Here is a 17,129-nt window from a genome sequence, read left to right on the forward strand (position 1 = left end):
CTTGTCTGTTAGTCCGTGAACAATATAACTCAAAAACTAACAAACAGATCTTCATTAAATTTTCAAAATAGAATAAGGAAGACGTGATTAAATTTTGGAGATGATCTGGATCACCGTCTGGATCTAGGTTTTTTTTAAAGAGATAGGCCCATATGTGTTTAACTTCACAATAAATGGTTGGATTGCTTTGCAAAATAATACAAGACAAGGTCACTATAATTTCTGACAGATGTAAAAGTACAATCCAGATCCTGGCAAAATTCTGGATACTAAGATCCAGAATATGAAATATGTACTGGGTCATTATAATTGTCAACACTGTCAGGTAACAAATCATCGTACAAACCTGCAACTAACACCAAATTGTAGCAGACAGTCTGCTGAAAGGGAGTATAACATTAAAGTAGGACTAAAGTGTTGTGTGAGAATCTCTCTGAGTGCTTCTCTAGTTTGTTCAAGTGACAAGAGTTTCATCAGAAAGTTGACGCATCTGTAACAGTTAAGTCAGTAAACATGTTGGCGGAGAGCATCTACTGTTTTCTCTTTGTACTTTCATACCTCTATTCAAGAAACACGATAGACACGAGCCGAGGATATGGAAAAAAGAGTGGGTTGGTATCGAACCCAAGCCACCTTTTCCTGAAGACTGTGACCTCTTTACACGATGGGATTGATCTAACAGCCGGGCTAAACTAATACCCCAGGAGCTGTGACATGTTTGAGTCTCTTTGTTTGACTTTGCTATCAGGCAAATGCATTCTGACCTTAAACAAGTGAATTTAATGCTGCTCAGTTGAGTTCTGCTTCTATTCTTCCCCTTCCAGTGAGCATTTGAGAAGTTGGTTGTTGTTTTTCCCACAGGACTACTTGATTATTGTTGGATGGAGACTATTTGTGCTTTTTCTTCTTCCTCTTCTGCAAAGTAAACTTCAGTGTTGTTGCCTTTGAGATACTTTCTCCATAACTTGTAGACGTAGGTGACACAAGAAGAAAAAACAGCAACTTGTGTTTGTTTCTATAAAAGATCAAGAGTTCAGAAAACTTATGGCTAGCAGAGCTGTAAGCTAGTAGTTAGCGGTAATGTGGCTTCCCTTGCTCTCTTTTTCCTATTCAATGTCTGAATCCAATGTTTACACTTTTTTGCAAAGTGCAAACTCTCCAATTAATTTCAAGAAAAGTTATGCCTTAAGCTTACAGCAGAATTTAGCACTTGCTGTTGTGCTGCTGCACTAGCTGGTAGGTAGGAGCATGTATAGAGTTGGATGTAGGTTTAAACTTTATGGAGGATCCAGACCGCCTTCTCCTTGCTTTCAGTTTTTTTTCAAATGCAGAGCTTTTTAACTGCCTCCTCTGCACTAACCTCACTCTGAATTAAGAGAATTTACCAAAAATTCAACCTACTTTCCGAGTTCATTGCTGCATGTGTCAGTTTTTCTGGTTTACCAATTATATGGTCCAGAAAAAAGTATGATGCAATCTTAGCTTTGTTTTCCTCTGTTTGTCCCCTTTTTGTTTTTGTGTGATAGCAAAGCAGACAAAATACCAAAGGGTGGTGGGGGAGGACAGACATGGGAGTGGTGTTCTGACTTTTTATTTGTTCGCTACCCAGTAATGATTATTTCAGCCTCTAAGCCCCAGATTTGGCCTTGTTTTGCGGTGGGAAGCAGCATCAGTGGGGACAGAGCGGCCTTACCCTGGCTGAGGAGCTTGTCTGCAGCTAAGCTGGTTGGCAGGAAGAGTCAGGTACACAGCATGGAAGACATTTTGAGTGGAGACAGAGCAGAGACGGGCAGCATATCCAGTTGAGGTGAGGACGGGTCGAGTTTTGCGACAGTGTTATCCACGTTTGTTGGCCCACTGGCTGAATGAGTGTTTTCTAATTATAGACCTCCATCGTTTTCCTTGTTAGTAGAGCTGGTAACAAGCCAGTCCCCAGCTTGCATGAGCAACTGCAGAAAGCTGACTTTTGGTTTAATTTGGAGGACTAGCGATAATCCAGACTAAGTCTCTTAAAGCTGAAGCCCCCACCGTCCCCCCACCGCTGTTGGATTACGGGAGTGTCTTTAAAAGGATAAGGACCTGCTTATCACTGTTTCCCTCACCACTTGTTTGGGGCTTCAGATGTGGGGGGAGGACGCCTTGTCGGCACCCAGTGCAGCCTGTGCGGATATGAGTCAAAGAGATTAGGCATCTGACAGCTGAGATCAATGATAATCACAATTTACAGTTTTTAAAGCCCTACAGTCACTAAGGCATATGGATCAGAGCTTATGCTTCCACGCTCCCAGCCCGGCCATTTTCATCAGTTATTCTGCTCTAACTAAATAAAGCAGCTAAATCAGATGTCCAGCAGAGCTTCATGAGGGCACGCTTGTTGTCTTTAATCATTTTCAAACAGATATTTTTGCTCTGTCTGAAACACTGGGCCTGGCGTTGTTTTAGAAGTGACTATTAGAAAATAAAAAAGGAAGGAACATTATAAAGCAAACATTCAAACTGTGAAGAAGAAGCCGGCAATTTTCCAATGTTTAGCATTGTTTTGGACTTAATTCAATTTTTGAAATGAAATAAACGTGGTCTCTGTGTTTTAGCGGTGCTGACTGCTACTCTGCATTTATTGTAATTCCTCACAGTTGAAGCACCATGTCTCTGTTTTATTCAGCTATCCAAAGGGGTAATTTTCATGTATTGTCCTCACTATGAGGTTGGTGTTTATCCAGTCACTGCTTTCAGCATAAAAGTAGTTTGACACCTTAATAAATACAGTTTTTAAGAAAAAAAAACTTTTAATGGACCAAAGTTATTGTAACTTTTTAAAGTGACAAAAAGACATTTGAAAGAATGCACTACAGTAAAATGAAAGGAAATAAAAAGTGTCAAAAAAAAAGTTAAAATTGGTAGTTGCATGTTTTGGCATGGTGTGGATCTTTGCCTTATACTTTGTGTACTGCTGTGTCCAAAGGGGGCGCCAAATCAAGCGATCCTTACAGGAGCTTTGAATGGCATCCAATTAGAGATCCAATCCCAGCCTGTGCTCAAAAGATAACTTAAAGACGAAGTTTTGCTTTGTGTGTTTACGAAGAGTAACAATGAGGTATTTCAACAATGATATCCCATGGTTGTTTATTTACATTAAACGGATAAGGTCCAGTTGCGGTTGTTCTCAATTAAATCTGTAGGGAATCAAATCCATAATAATCAGATAATATGTTAGTCATAAGAGTACAGGCCAAAATATGAAGGGGGATGTGAATTGTTATGCGTTCAATGTAAATCAATCAATAAGTCTTTATTTATATAGTGCCAAAACATGATAAACGTAATCTCAAGACACTTTCCAAAAAACATCAACAGGTCTAGACACGTTAATGTTGATAAAATTTTATTAGCAGAAACCCAACATGAAGACAAGATAAGGAGTCTTATCTCATCTTAACCCACCTTTAGTTCGACAATTTGCAGTATTTAGCAAGTTACAATGGCAAAGAAAAACTTCCCTTTAATGGGCAGAAACCTCGGACAAAGCCAAACTCATGTTAGACATCTGCCTCGACCCTTCCCAGCAACAATCCAACACCATAGCACTTGGAGTCTGACATTTATATGTCGGTCGCTATGTGTTTCAAGAATTTGCTGCTGTTTGTATTAGTCCCTGCTAATGAAGTGCTGTTGGGAGCAAGAGGGGCTGTGCAACAGGAGACCAATCTAGCACTCATCGGTGTGTGTGTGTGAGTGTGTTTTGTTTGAGATGCTGTATCTGAGAGTGAGGCTGCTATTCATTTCTGCAGGGTGAGATCATGGCGAAGAGATGAGAGAGCTGAGTGAATTCCTGGTGGATAAAGGCTGTGAACCCTGAGCGCCCGGCCTAGGAGCACTGGGAGTTACACAAGGAGTCGTGTCACACAGGGGAGGGCACAGAAATAGAAGTAGCTTATTGTGAGCACTTGTTTACCTCAGTGTCAACGTTTTGACTCAGCTCATTAACATGTGTGCATGAGTGAAGAAACGAACCCCTGACTCTGTCTCTCCCTCTTTTTTCTCACAATTAATAATGATAACTAAGGGTTAGCATAAACACATTACACTCAGGTTAATGAACAGATGCAACAACCGGGCTGCAGAGCGGCTATCACACCTCGAAGGCAGCGAATCGATTTCATCTGATACCAGTTCACAGCTACACCCTGTAGCACTTTCCTCAAATCTAATCATGGATCCATTTAAACTACGTTAGCTGGGAGTCTACTTGCCATCAAAATGGGTTTTCAATTCCTATTATTTTGAGAGCATTGGTTAAAAATGAACCAAGTGCAGAGGCAAAGTAACAGCCATATGTCTTCTATCCCTGAAAGATGGAAAAAGCAGACAAGTCTGTTTTTATCCCAGCGCTCCCCCTCACTCCCCGATTACCCATGCAGCCCGCATCCTCTCTAAATTGTTTTGCATGACCTTTGCTACAGTAGCTCTAATTATTACCATCACACAGGCCCTGTAAGGCACATAGCTAATTATGCTGGATTTATCTGAAGGGACATTGGTGCCATTCTTTATAGGCATGTCTTGGCTACCATCAGTGGGGGTGATCTAAACCCAGAATAAGGTTAATTTGGGTAATACAGTAATAGTAATTAGAGTCACAATAATTACAAGCATAGTTGTAATAACAATGAAGACTAGGTTATTAGTAATAGGAATCTTAATGAACTGGCTGCATGTGAAACCTTACGTAAGCAAAGAGAACGTCATTGCCAAAAAAAGGCGCAGGAGGGGGGAGGCTGTGAAATATGCATAATGACATTATTACTGAGCCACATTGTTGCTGTTTCCTTCCCAATGCTCTCAATAGATGTTTGACAGTCCTAGTTGAAAGATATATTTTCAAAGGCATCGCAGGATTACCCGTTAGTGTGTAGGTTCCAGGACCTCTCCTCATAAAGAATTGTTACCAGAGGAGCCCGTATTTTACAAAGCTCCGACATGAATGAAGAGGGGCAGTTGGAGTCGTCTTTTGGCTGGCGGGCAACTCATGTAATGAGCCTAAGAGGGTTCCAATTATTCCACTTGCGATCAAAAAGGAGAAAGAGATTACTTCTCTTGCCTCTTTTTTTCTTTGACATTTCGCACAGTAACATCTTTTGATAGGGGCCGGGTGAGGGAAGGAGGGGGAGAGATTGCTGGTGAGCGCTTGATAGCACGCTGCAGAAGTATAGTCTTTTTTTGTCTAGCAGAGACAAAGCAGTGCTTCTGTCGCTCACACGTATTATTTCTTTATTTTTGGGGTGTTTTTGTACTAAAAGTACTTTCCTCTACAGAGCGTGGTACATTAGATTTCTCACAGAGCACGTCACCTGCAGAATGGGCCAGAAAAGGGAGCTTCATATGACCGTAGCTTTGACTACAGCACACTTCATGGATGATCGCTGACATGTTTTTTTTTCTACAGTGCTTTTGCATATTGTGAGGAGGCATGTTGGGCACTCACTTACGCGCTCACTCGATGCAGTTGTTTTCCTCCTCTGCTTAACAGCGTAAGTCATGTTCCAAGGAATACATCTGGGAGTTGAATTATTCGATTGTGTACAGATTTTTTCCCCCTCTCCTTTTCATTTATTAAATTCCCAGATTACAAGTAAAAGCACATTAGATGCCTGGCGGTAACTAAAAGGATTTCTCCACTATAGGATATCAAACCATATCAGCCGAGGAGAAGTAAACGCTGGGAAGAAAAAAAAAACAAAGACAAATAATATTATGTACCACTGCACTGAGACAAAGAGAACTCCAATCTGCATCAGCACAGATAAACATCCACCCCTAAGATATGTTCTCAGCAGATAACAGCTTACTGTGTGTGTGTGTGTGTGTGTTTGTGTGTGTGTGTGTGTGTTAACAACACACAAACACTGACACACTCAGCGAGGCTTTGATAAGCACAGAAAATTACTACATGTTGTTTATGGTGGCAGAACAAAAGGATTCAAGGTATTCATTTTAGAAATCAAGCTGTGGAAAAGGTGGATTCAGGGTTTTAGATGCATTTCAATGGGGGGAGATTTGACTTCATAATATAGACGTAATTACAGGGAGAGGAGAAGTGTGTGTGTTTCCGTGTGTGAGTGGGGGTCTTTTTTTCCTCCCTATGGATCCAGGCAGAGATCCACCGTCTGTTGCTGTTTTCTGTGACCCCGAGTATTTCCCCCTGCAGTGAAAAGCGATGTTTGCCCCCAAAGACGGCCTAATACAAATTAAATTAAATGATGTCAGTGCAGTTAATCCCTGTGTGTTTCAGCTGCCGAGCCCCCCCCCTCCACACACACCCGAGGCCTCACCCTCACTCTCAAACGAACGGGTCAAGCCCACCGCATCTGGCCCCCTTCTACACTAACCCTGCTCTCAAGCTGCCAGGCTCCCAGTCCCTGATGGAGACGACAGACGGCGCCCACTGCTACTATACGTGTGTGTTTGTGTGTGAACACGTGTGCTCGACTGTAAATTTGTATTGTTACTCCCTCTCTGACTCACACAGTGTTGATTCCTTTTTTGCTTGTTTTGTCTTTGCGCCTGTGTGTCTGCATGTGTGCATTTCTTGGGGGAAGCTTTTCTTCTGTTTGTGACCGGCTTATACATTTCACACATTCTCCTTGTCATAGCTGCGGTCTATATTTTTTGGTAAATTTACAGTTGGGTGTAAAATATAGAGGATTTACATGTTCACATTTCAAAGACAATGGTGTAAACTGCATTGTAGAGTCGCTCAGACCACATACATACAGTTGGATGTTGTTTTCCTGCCTGTTTTAGTCCTGCTAACAAGCTGGATTTACAGATGTGGTGATGATGCGTGAGCCGCTAATACTCTGTTGTCAATCTCAAGCTGACAGCTGCCTGGAAAGCTCGCCCCAAATATTAGCACCAGATGTGCCTCACATTTAAGCAAACAGGATCAAAAAGCTAACTAGGCTTCCGTATAGCTTGATAGGAGTAGCCTTGTTGTGACGTGAGTTAAAAGATCTCCCGAGCCCATCTGTTTAATAAAAAGCCCTTTTCTATGATACGCTATCTGGCACCACGCCTGAGCGTCCACCCCTGATTTCAGCAGCAGCAGCCCTGATTTGTGAAACAAAGTGCACTGACTGAGTTTTAGCAGCTGGTGCACACAGATATTATGTTTAGGAGCGGGTGGGGTTTGGTGTACAGTGCGGAGTTCATGTTTTCATGTGTGTGTGTGTTGCAGATCTAGGCACCTGCACACATGCCCTTTGAAAAGCTCCATCACCCCTCCATCCAGCAGTGTAAACACGGTTTGTTTGAGCAAGTGGCCCGGGGTGGTTGGATTAATGAGCGCTGATGAAGTTCCACTTGTATCCCGGGTGCTGCCTCCCTATTTGCCGGAGTGGCTGTGATGTGGTGGTAGTGTGTCTGGAGGCGGTGACTCATTCCCTTTACCCAGTGTCAGATTAAGGCATGTCAATAAACAGACCCACTCAATCCATCTCCGAGTGACTGCATCCGCTCACAGAGCCTCCCAGTCTGTAATGAGCTGCTGCAAATCTCCATCCAACTAAAATGTCTGGAAAGATGCCTTGTCACAGGGAGCGAGAGAAAAAAAGGAGGGAGGGGGGGGGCGACTGGGAGACAGACAGGGAGACTACAGCTGCACCGATGTGACTTGCAGCCAAAGTGAAACCGCCAAGAGAAAATGTAAAGTACAAGATGATCAGCACTTCTTGCAAACGCTCGGATTTCTCATTTCTGCCTTACTCTTGTGTGCTGATTCAATCAAAGTTTAATTACAGATTTTAATAGTGGCTCAAAGTTATGCAGTTTATACAGTCGCTGCTCTTGTGTAAGCATTTAAAGGGACGTGTTTACGTAATCTGCTCTGTTTCTGACTGTTTATTTTTAAGACCCAGCCCAGGGGAGGTGGGAGAACCCTTTGGGATTCCCCTCCCCCTCAACAGTGGCTAATATAGGGCACAACCAAGATGATAAAATACTGTCTAGTGATTCTCTCACAGAAATTAAATGGCTGCTAAAAAACACATGTTTGTAGTAGTGCCTGTTCCCACAGGGCCCCGGAAACTTCCTAGTCTACCTGGATTAGATGTTCCCCTCAACATTTCCGTCGACTGTGTGAAAGAAAAAGAATCCCCACCTACTTACCTACCTCTCTCATGTGGTGGCATACACACATTAACGGATTTTGGGATGAGAGGAGTGTGAAAAGTTTTCTATCTGACATCCAAATTAAAGAAAATCCCTCAAGACTTGCCTAAAGGGGAAGTTCCTGGTATTTGAGTTTGATTAGGCTCTGCAGGCTTTAAGAGAAGTAAGCCGATTTCTCTTAGGAAACAGCGCAGATAGTAAAGTCTTTCTTCCTCCCTCCCCCCTCTTTACTATGTAAAACCATGAATTGTAATCTCATAGAGATACTCAGGTTTTTCTCCGACTTTGAGATAGAATAAGCTTACAAAACTCAGAGGCAAACCTTGGCGCTGAACAGGTGTTCAGTGAAACTCAATCCGGCGTTGTGCGCCTGGTGACGCTGCAGGCCTCTATTCAAGCTGAGTGGACACCGTAACTGCCATCTGAAAGGCTTAAGAAGCAGCAGCCGTGTCTTTTAAGACAAAGACAAAACAAAAACGGCGACCCCCGGAACCTGCGCAGCCACCGACGCTCTGAAACATGTTGTTGCAGAACTGTGATTCTCTGGTAAGACAACAGCTCTGACTTAAGCCTCTTTAGCGTCAGCCGACTCCGCTGGAATGCAGACGTCTGCAGAGGGGGCCTATTATTTAAAATCTTTTCATCATGCTGAAAGGGAGGGAAATAGCTTTGACGTTGAGAAGCTCATGAATAATGAATGTTGTTTCTATCAATGTATGTATAATTAATCACATCTCTACTAACTGGACTGGTGTGGAGCCTGTAGGCCTGAGTGACATGGAGACGGGTCTGGAGCATCGTCTCTGTTTTCAGAATAGAAGAGTCTGCGGTCTGCAGTTTCCTCTGTGAGGGGAGGGGGGGTTCACAGGTGGGGAGAGTTGAAGCCTTTGGCCCTTTTCCTCACTTTATGAGCGCAGCGAGCTGATTGTTTTGGTCAGAATGAGCAAATATTTGTTCTATTTGCGCGGAAAGGCGAAGAAAAATGAGGAGGAAATGCCAGCAGGAAGTGCTGTTGTGTTTACGTCTCTGTTTCATTGTGTTTTCAGAGAGGCTGTTATTTGGTTTGCTCAAACAATACACTTAACACATGTGGTCAAGGGCACAGGCGACCTCATAATAGCATTTAATTCAGCTAGATTGTTTGTTTTTTTTTCATCCACTCGCTCCCAAGACTGCAGGAATGCACAATCTGAGGAGGCTTTTAAAATCCTTTTCTCTGCAGAATCGCTCACTTTCACAACATGATTGATTCCCAAATGGGCTGCTAGGTTTGGGGTGAATTGATGGGTGATGAAGTGAAATGATGCAGAGAATGTGGCAGGTTATTTGTCACACGTGTACCCTTCTGTCACAACTGATTGTGTATAATTTGAGTATGCAGGCAAGCCGCTTGATATTAAATGGTAACAACTCTCTGTATTCATCACGGCAGGCCCCCTTTAACGGGCAGAAATAGAAAATGTAATCTCATCCTCAACCATGGCTGCGCCTCAGGCACTCTTTCACCCTTTTTACCGCTGATCCTCCCTTTGGGGCCTTGGCCTCTCTAAAGGAAGAAGGAAATCTATAATCTAGCAGATGGCAGAGCAGCTATGGGAGATTCTATAATATGGTAGATGGTGGTGATGCTGGTCGTTGGTCGGGGGTAGAGGTTGGAGGTGAAGTTGGAGGGTTGCAGCAGAAAAGGGGCCAAAGAGCGTTTTTTTCCTTCTAAACAAAATATACACCCACTTGGTGAATGTGTCTCGGTGGTCTAAGTCTTTGTCACGGGGTGTCACACAGAGTGATTGTGAGCTGCTTAGAGGTGCTGCTGGGTGCCCGACCCCTGAGGCATGATGGGAGCACGCCAGCTCAGCCCTGCGAGTCAGTTATTGTTGGAGGAGTGCTTTTGTAGGAGAAGCTGGAAGAGAGTCTGTGTGCAAGAATGTGCAAGAAGCTCCGAGTGAAGCATTTCTTTTCATAGTCACAGTGGATAGGATGACAAAGGCACACGCACTCACACATGCACACACTCCTCTCTGCAAAATCACACAGGGGGGATACATGCTTTTGCTCCCACTCTCAATTTTTTCACCCATCCTTTTCTGCTTAACTCCACCATATCGAAACCTGGCTCGATAATGAAGCCTTTTTATTTCCTAATTGCAGCTGGCTGGCCCTGTAAACCCCCTGCATCTCTGTCTCCTCACGGCTTCCTTTAGCAGTGGGATATCAATAACAAGACACATTGTGTGTAACATTTCCTTCCGGGACCGAGGGGAGTCCATGAGCGAGCTGCCGCAACAAGAAACGAGAAAAGGCTGAGGCACTGCCTCTGGGCTGCACAAACACAGAACGGGCTGAAAAAATGGGATCTGACAGCTTTAATTGATTCCGTCTCATCTGTTGTCCTGTATTTTCAAACTGTGCGTTGGAATGTGGCAGTTAGAGCATTTGAGGCACAGTCGGATGTTTTTTAATCTGGTTAACTGATTGACATGTGAGAGATTATTGATTTTTGGACCTGAAACACACACATTTAGATTTCCTTCCTGGCGAAAATACCTTTTGATTTAGCCCTAAAGTTATCTCCATTGTTAAACTTCCCTTTGAGTTAATACGTTTTTATGCACCATTTTTAATCACGTAATTAAAAATCTGCAGTGGAAAATCTGAAGATAACAATGTCTTAAAATAGAAAGATTACACTTTGTTGATTGTTCACACACATTTTTGCAAGAACAGAGAAATTGTGCATGCAGCCGCACCAGTGATCATTGTAGCTTACTCCCTGTTTGAATGTTGTAGTGTTGCTTTATTAGTCACCATAATGCATATAGTACGGCAGCTGTGTGACATTTTTTCTCTCTTCTTCTCTCCTATCTGTGTGACATCTGCTGAACTTGTCGGGTGTTTACTGGTGTAACAACTGGCGTCTTCGCTCCCCCTCCTCAGCACCTCTCCCTCCTCTTTTCTCTGCTGCTCCCTGTGCCCCCTCACAATGAATACACTTGCATCCCGACTACAGAACCAATTGTCACGCTGGGAGGAAGGCAAATCAAATCTTACGGCAGCAACTAGGCGAGGAGATTGCTTTTCCTCTCAGTGGCAGAGAGGCAAGGCCCGTCGTCCCTGAGCTTTTGGCTTTTTTTTTTTTTTTTGGCTGGAGAAAAAGAAGCAGGAAGGGGTGAAAAGGGGAGAGCCACTGGGCTGCAGCAGCCGGTCAAGTCCGCAAGCCTCCCTCAGGTCAAGTCTCACCCATTTCCCTTTCCATCTTCACCCTCCACTCTCTTCCCTACTTCCCGCTGCACTCATCCTGACACTACCTATCCGTCAACCGGCGACACAAGGGACTGCTTTCCCTCCCTGCAGTCCTCAGGATGAAACGGAACAATAATTACGGGGATAGAGTGGCTCTGGCCGCCAAACCGGGGCCGCTCGGATCACAACAACACATTGTCCAACCTGATTAAGGAGCCATTTGTGGCATCTTCGCTGTAGTTAAGCAGTCCTCATCCTCTTGCCTGAAACTTGACCTCACAGCGAGATGTATTGACATGTCCTCCAATTTGAGGTCAGTCAGAAAATGTGAGGGGCAGCCGTTACATTTCTTTACAGGAAGCCTGGGCTAATGCTTCCAGTTCTTCCCTAGGAAGATAGGAGGCTCACAAGTGACTCATCAGCGCCCAAGGTTAAGCCCTTGCATGTTGGGAGTTTGTTTATTTCCTCTGACAGTTTGATGAATTGAGGAAATGAGGTTATCTGCGCTGAATCCTTTGATGAACGAGTCGCTGTGGAGGAAGTGAAAGCATGTAATGGTCGAGCACTATGAAGAATACTGCACATTTAAGAAGGCTCCATGTAAAAGCCCCAAGAGAGAATTGCATTATGGAAAGTACAGTTCCATTTCTGGACTGGAGCAGCATGAGAGCAGGGGCACACTACCTTCCGTCTTCCCCTCTCCCGGCCATGCTTGCACAGAAACCTGCCATCCAAACCAATTACAGGCTGTAGGCAGAGTGACATTCTCAAGAAATTTTCTATCTTGTCTCTTAAATGAAGTTTTCCCCTTGTTACTCATGCCTTGCATTTTCATTAGTCTCTCTGAATGCGCAGCCACAGTAGAAGATGAGGAGGGTTTATTTGGGGACCGAAGTGAAGCTGAGGTGAACACAACGCCTGCAAAAGCATGACAGATCAGTACTTCTCTCTTTCAAGAGAGAAACTCTGAGGTTTTAAATCTCTTTAAATCACACCATGATATGCGTTCATCTGTAATTAAAGGGTAATCAGTGTTGTATGTCGCCATAGCCGTTACCTTTGATATTTCATCGAGTCAAAGTGAACAGGAGCTAGAAGAGTCGGGGGTAATAACAACAGAACAACCATGGTGAGCCCCAAATTGAAGGCTAATGATAAAATGCAAATGAAATTCTTTTTGTAACTCATCATCAGTAAAGTAATGAGTGAAAGTTTAATTAAGGCTAAATGGTAAAAAGGAGGCGCAATGATGCTAACCTTCAGTGCAAACACATTGCATCATAATTTAGCAGCCCCAGTCAGAGGCCTGCCCTTGTTTGGCTGCTAATCATCGCACAATTTTCCCGCAGAAATAATTAGAAGTAAAGGTGGTGGGATGGCAAACAACGGCTTATCTGCTAATGATTGAAGGGAAACCTTTTCGCACTTCTTGGGCAACTTCAGCTCAAGTTTCTTAAAGTTTGCAGAATTAAAGAGAAAAAAAGACAAAAACGGCATCAGTCAGACTCTCATCCTGCACGATATGTGTAATCTTTGAAGACGTAAAGTATCTAAACAAACACGAGCATGTTTCTGGTGGCATTGACAAGCTCTTAAATATTTCATCGTCTGCAAACAGGTCACGGGAGCGATTTGCCAGAGGTACACACCACGCATTGGCCTCTGTGATCTGACAGCATCACTTTTATTTATTTATGCGTGTATGTCTTTATTTCAAAAGGCATCCAAAGATGACTGGGGCTATGATGTTTGACATTTCCCCTGCTGCCCCCGTCCTTGTCACTCAGGCTCTGCGGCATTGTGGTTTCGTGCAGATGCTGAAAAAGTTCAAAATGTTCAACCCCATTAGAATCTAATGAGAGGAGTTTTTCAGGAGAGCGTGTTGGATCACTGAGAGTGACAACAGATCACTGGGTCTGTATCAAACGTGTAGCATACTTCTCAATCAGTGATCGAGCCCCTGTGTTAACCTTCCTCATAACCTGAAAAGGGGAAAACACTTTGATAGAAGTTGGCCGTTGACTTGTAGCTTCCATCGGGATACTGTATCTGTGTTGTGGAATTTTAAGTGCTTTCATTCTGGAGCAAACACCTGCATCTTATCAAAGCGTGTCGAAAGGGTTGTATCCTTGCTTTTCACTGGAGGAAGTCCTTTGAGAGGGTTTGATACCCTTTGACATCTTACCCAGTGTGCAGAGATGTTTTGCAGACACAGGAGGGGGGATATTTCTCGGCGTACGCTTACTCCTCTGTCCATGTGCTCTTACTCCTCAGACTCTCCCTGTTGAGTAAATGTTAGGGGAAAAAATGAATGTAGGATGCCTTTGAACTGTGTTCACTAATGTGGGTCAGAGATCTATCGTATGCACATTCTCCAAGCCTTTTCATCTACAATTGCAGAGTTAAGCATCCCTCGGTACACTCCTAATTTCTCTACTTTTTCTCGCAGTTATTTATTTAATATCTCCCCACATTAATGTCGACTCAAACATGGTAAAAAGTGAAGAGTTCAGGGGAGAATAAAAGGAAACTTCTCCCTGTGTTTGTGTGATTGTCTGTCCGCCCTAATGACTCCATTTTAAAGACTGACCGGCAGCAGAGGGAGGGGAGCGAGGGGAGCGAATGAAGAGGAGAGGAGAGGCTGCATGCGCTCACTGCAGCACTCTCTCAACTCCCAGTCATCCTCTCTGTGTGTGTGCTTTGAAAGAGAATAGGATTCAGGCCTTTGAAAGCTCAGGCTGCTCACCGGGGCCTTTGTGTAAAATAACATTTCTACTGAAAGCCAATTACTAGCTAACATTTTGGTTGCTTCTATTATTAAAAGTACCTTTCTCTCTCTTTGCCCCCCCCTTTATCCCTCACCCCCCTCCCTCCTTTCCACCTCCTTCCCCTCTCTTACAGACGGAGAATTACTCCATTGACTCCAGTTACGTGAACAGCAGAGCCCACCTCATTAAAAGGTATGTGTTGATTAGGAATTGTTACCAGCACCTCGTTACCATTGTTATCTGTAATTGTTTTATCTAATGAGTTCACAGCTATACCACTGCAGCATTTGTTCCTGCATGTTTCCTCATTCAGTGTAATTGCAATGGGAGGATAAGATTTTTGGGGATGAATGGAATTCCTCTATAATGCATTTAGTCGACACTTGTTGAAACAAGGCGCACAGATTATTAGATTACACAAAGCAGCAGAATGCATGAGCAAGTGGTGATTTGCACATTTACGGATAACCTCGTTACTTTCATATGACTTTGTTTATTAGCAGATTCGAGGCTTGATCACATTAAAATAAATACTCGGTAGATGGATGATATTCTAGCTGCTTTTAATTTCTTATTTTTGCATCATTACCCAGAACAGCACTTAAAAGAATCCTGAATCATTTGTGGGAGTTTTGGGTGAAGAAGAGAAGAATAAGTGTTTTCATTGGTATCACTGTTCTTGTTATTCCAGCCCACCTGAACCAGGATATTAGATGGGGTTGTGGGAATGCAGGGTTACACAGGGGTTAGGATAGGGGTCACATAATAATTGCCTCCAGCCATTGAGGTTTTCTTCACCAAACTACAATAATCCCCCTCTTTACCTGCAGCCACAGATCATCCCAGCCTTTCTCCTTTGTTTGAGGCCATCCCAGGCCTTTTGAAAACCCATTATGGCAATTTCCCCCCCAAAAGATTCCCTTGCATTAATGTAAACAAAGAGCATTCAAGTGTGGGGGGCCTTCTGCAGCACACTACAAAGAAATCCCCTCAGGAGCCGGGGAGCCTATGGTCTAGGACAGGTGCAATTACAGTGATAACATCAGAGAGCCAGCATTACCTGCAGTCCTCTCTCCCTGGCTCGAGAATGTGAGGCTTTGGCTGGGGAATGCAGCTACCTTGCACTGCCCTTCACTTCCTCTGCATCCCTTTTTGTTTGCACACGATTGTTTACTCTCTCCTCTCTAACCTCTCTTACAGAAACTCATTCCTATACTTCTTCCTCTTCCTCTTCCTGCAGGAACACATGTTCATATATTCACCCCTATTTAGTGTTGTTTGTAAAGCAGAATTTGTTCCAGTGGGATGGAAATCAAATGAAGGGAAATCACGCTGTTAGTGTGCAGCTGTTGATTGTAACCCCCTCCGCCCCACACCCACCCTCTTTATTGACTGTGAGCCCCAAACAAGACAGATGCTCAGTTTGTATGCTTCCAGCGTTTCCTGCATCCATCTTCCTTCCAGGAATTCCTGATTACTGCAGTATTTGTTTGATTGTAGAGAGTGAGTGAGTGAGTGCCTCCTGTTTGTTCAGTGTGATGTCCTTGAAGTCGGAGCATCCATCCAAAAACGTCCCCGTTTAAGACAGCCTGTAGGTGCTGTGCTATCTGTAAAGTTAAAAATGGGCTCTTAATCCAAAAAAAGAGTTGCTTTAACTTCCTCATTTCATGATTTCTGTAAGTGTGGAAACTTGAGGGCAGCTTTGTTCTTTGCAGTATTTAAATAAGACTTGCAACAACAGTGAAAATAGTTTTTCTTCTGCTTCTAATTCATGGAAACGCTCCAAGCAAAGTGTCTCATAATTTACAGAAACAACAGGAGAGGAGGGAAAGAGAGAGCTCAGGACTCTTAAAACCAAACACAAAATGAGTGCTGGTGAGGAAAGGTGATGTGACAGTTAATCAACATATCCCTCTCCCCCCTCCTGGCCCCCATGTAGCACATCGACATTCAAAGACCTGGAGGGGAACAGTCTGAAGGACAGCGGGCACGAGGAGAGTGACCAGACCGACAGTGAACACGACGTCCAGAGAGGACACTATGTTGACACGGCTGTCAATGACGTGCTGAACATGACCGTGCCCCCTAATGTTTGCCAGCTGCCAGACCAAGGTAAGGAAATCAGTGCATGTGTACGCTGCGTGTGTTCCTTCCTGGAGTGTGTTTTGCCATTTTCGAGATAAGCCCAATCCGTGTTTGTGTGGGTCTGTTTTTCTGCCACAGGAGCATCTTTTAAGGTGCATTACGGGCTTCAGATGTGCAAGTATGAATAACAGCACAGTTTTTTTTGTCTTTGAAGTCCCACTAGAGTAGCTAATGTGCAGGATCTCTGACAGCTAAGGCTCCTCTTTGATACTGGCTTAGGCAACATTATTGACTGATAGTAGCCATGTCTGCTCTTGAAGTGCGCCCGACTTCAGATGTGCCTGAATGGCAGCAATTAGGCTCACAAAGGTAGAAGGTGGAAATCTACATATCTGCACGTGCCCTCATCCATTATTCAACGGGATCATTTAGCGAGGAATTAATGTTGATGTTTCATTTCTGACTCACCGTTTAAAAAGACATCCACTTGGTTGGCAGAAGTCAGCGTAAAGGGTCGTGTTCGTTCTTAACTGCTGCCAGTCAGAGCAAAACGAGAGAAGGAGTGGGTCAGTGAGTGATACAGAGGAAGAGGGAGCTGGAGAGAGCTGTCTGGAGCAGGCTGGGATGACACTATAGGCACCTGAGGGTGTTTACCGAGCTCAAAGGAAACGCCACATGCACAGGTGCAAGAGCTCAGCAGAGCACCAGAGGCAGACTGTGTGGAAATTGCAGACATTTTTAAGGATGACTCACATTAGCAATTTTATTTGGAGTGTGGAGAAAACACCGGACATTTCATTTGAAAAGGCACTCTCTGGAGGACAGCACTAACGGATCAGGCTCAAACTATCCAAAGTCCACATTTTGGGA

General features: G+C 43.9%; 1 protein-coding gene across 8 annotated transcripts in view; it reads left to right on the forward strand.

Annotated features, from left to right (window-relative positions):
* Window positions 1–17,129, forward strand: part of pcdh19 (protocadherin 19) — a 58,938-nt gene that overhangs the window by 16,089 nt on the left and 25,720 nt on the right. For 4 of the 8 annotated variants that reach the window (XM_074674222.1, XM_074674225.1, XM_074674218.1 and 1 more), the window contains exons 3-4: window positions 14,308–14,366; window positions 16,114–16,286. In XM_074674222.1, coding sequence (XP_074530323.1) covers window positions 14,308–14,366; window positions 16,114–16,286 — 232 coding nt within the window. Of the gene's footprint in view, window positions 1–14,307; window positions 14,367–16,100; window positions 16,287–17,129 lie in introns of all 8 variants that reach the window. The other 4 variants (XM_074674221.1, XM_074674219.1, XM_074674224.1 and 1 more) reach the window with 1 other exon arrangement.

Source organism: Halichoeres trimaculatus, unplaced genomic scaffold, assembly GCF_033239565.1.
Source record: "Halichoeres trimaculatus isolate MK-OKI-2021-1 unplaced genomic scaffold, fHalTri1.1 fHalTri1_scaffold_7, whole genome shotgun sequence".
NCBI classification, from domain to species: Eukaryota; Metazoa; Chordata; class Actinopteri; order Labriformes; family Labridae; genus Halichoeres; species Halichoeres trimaculatus.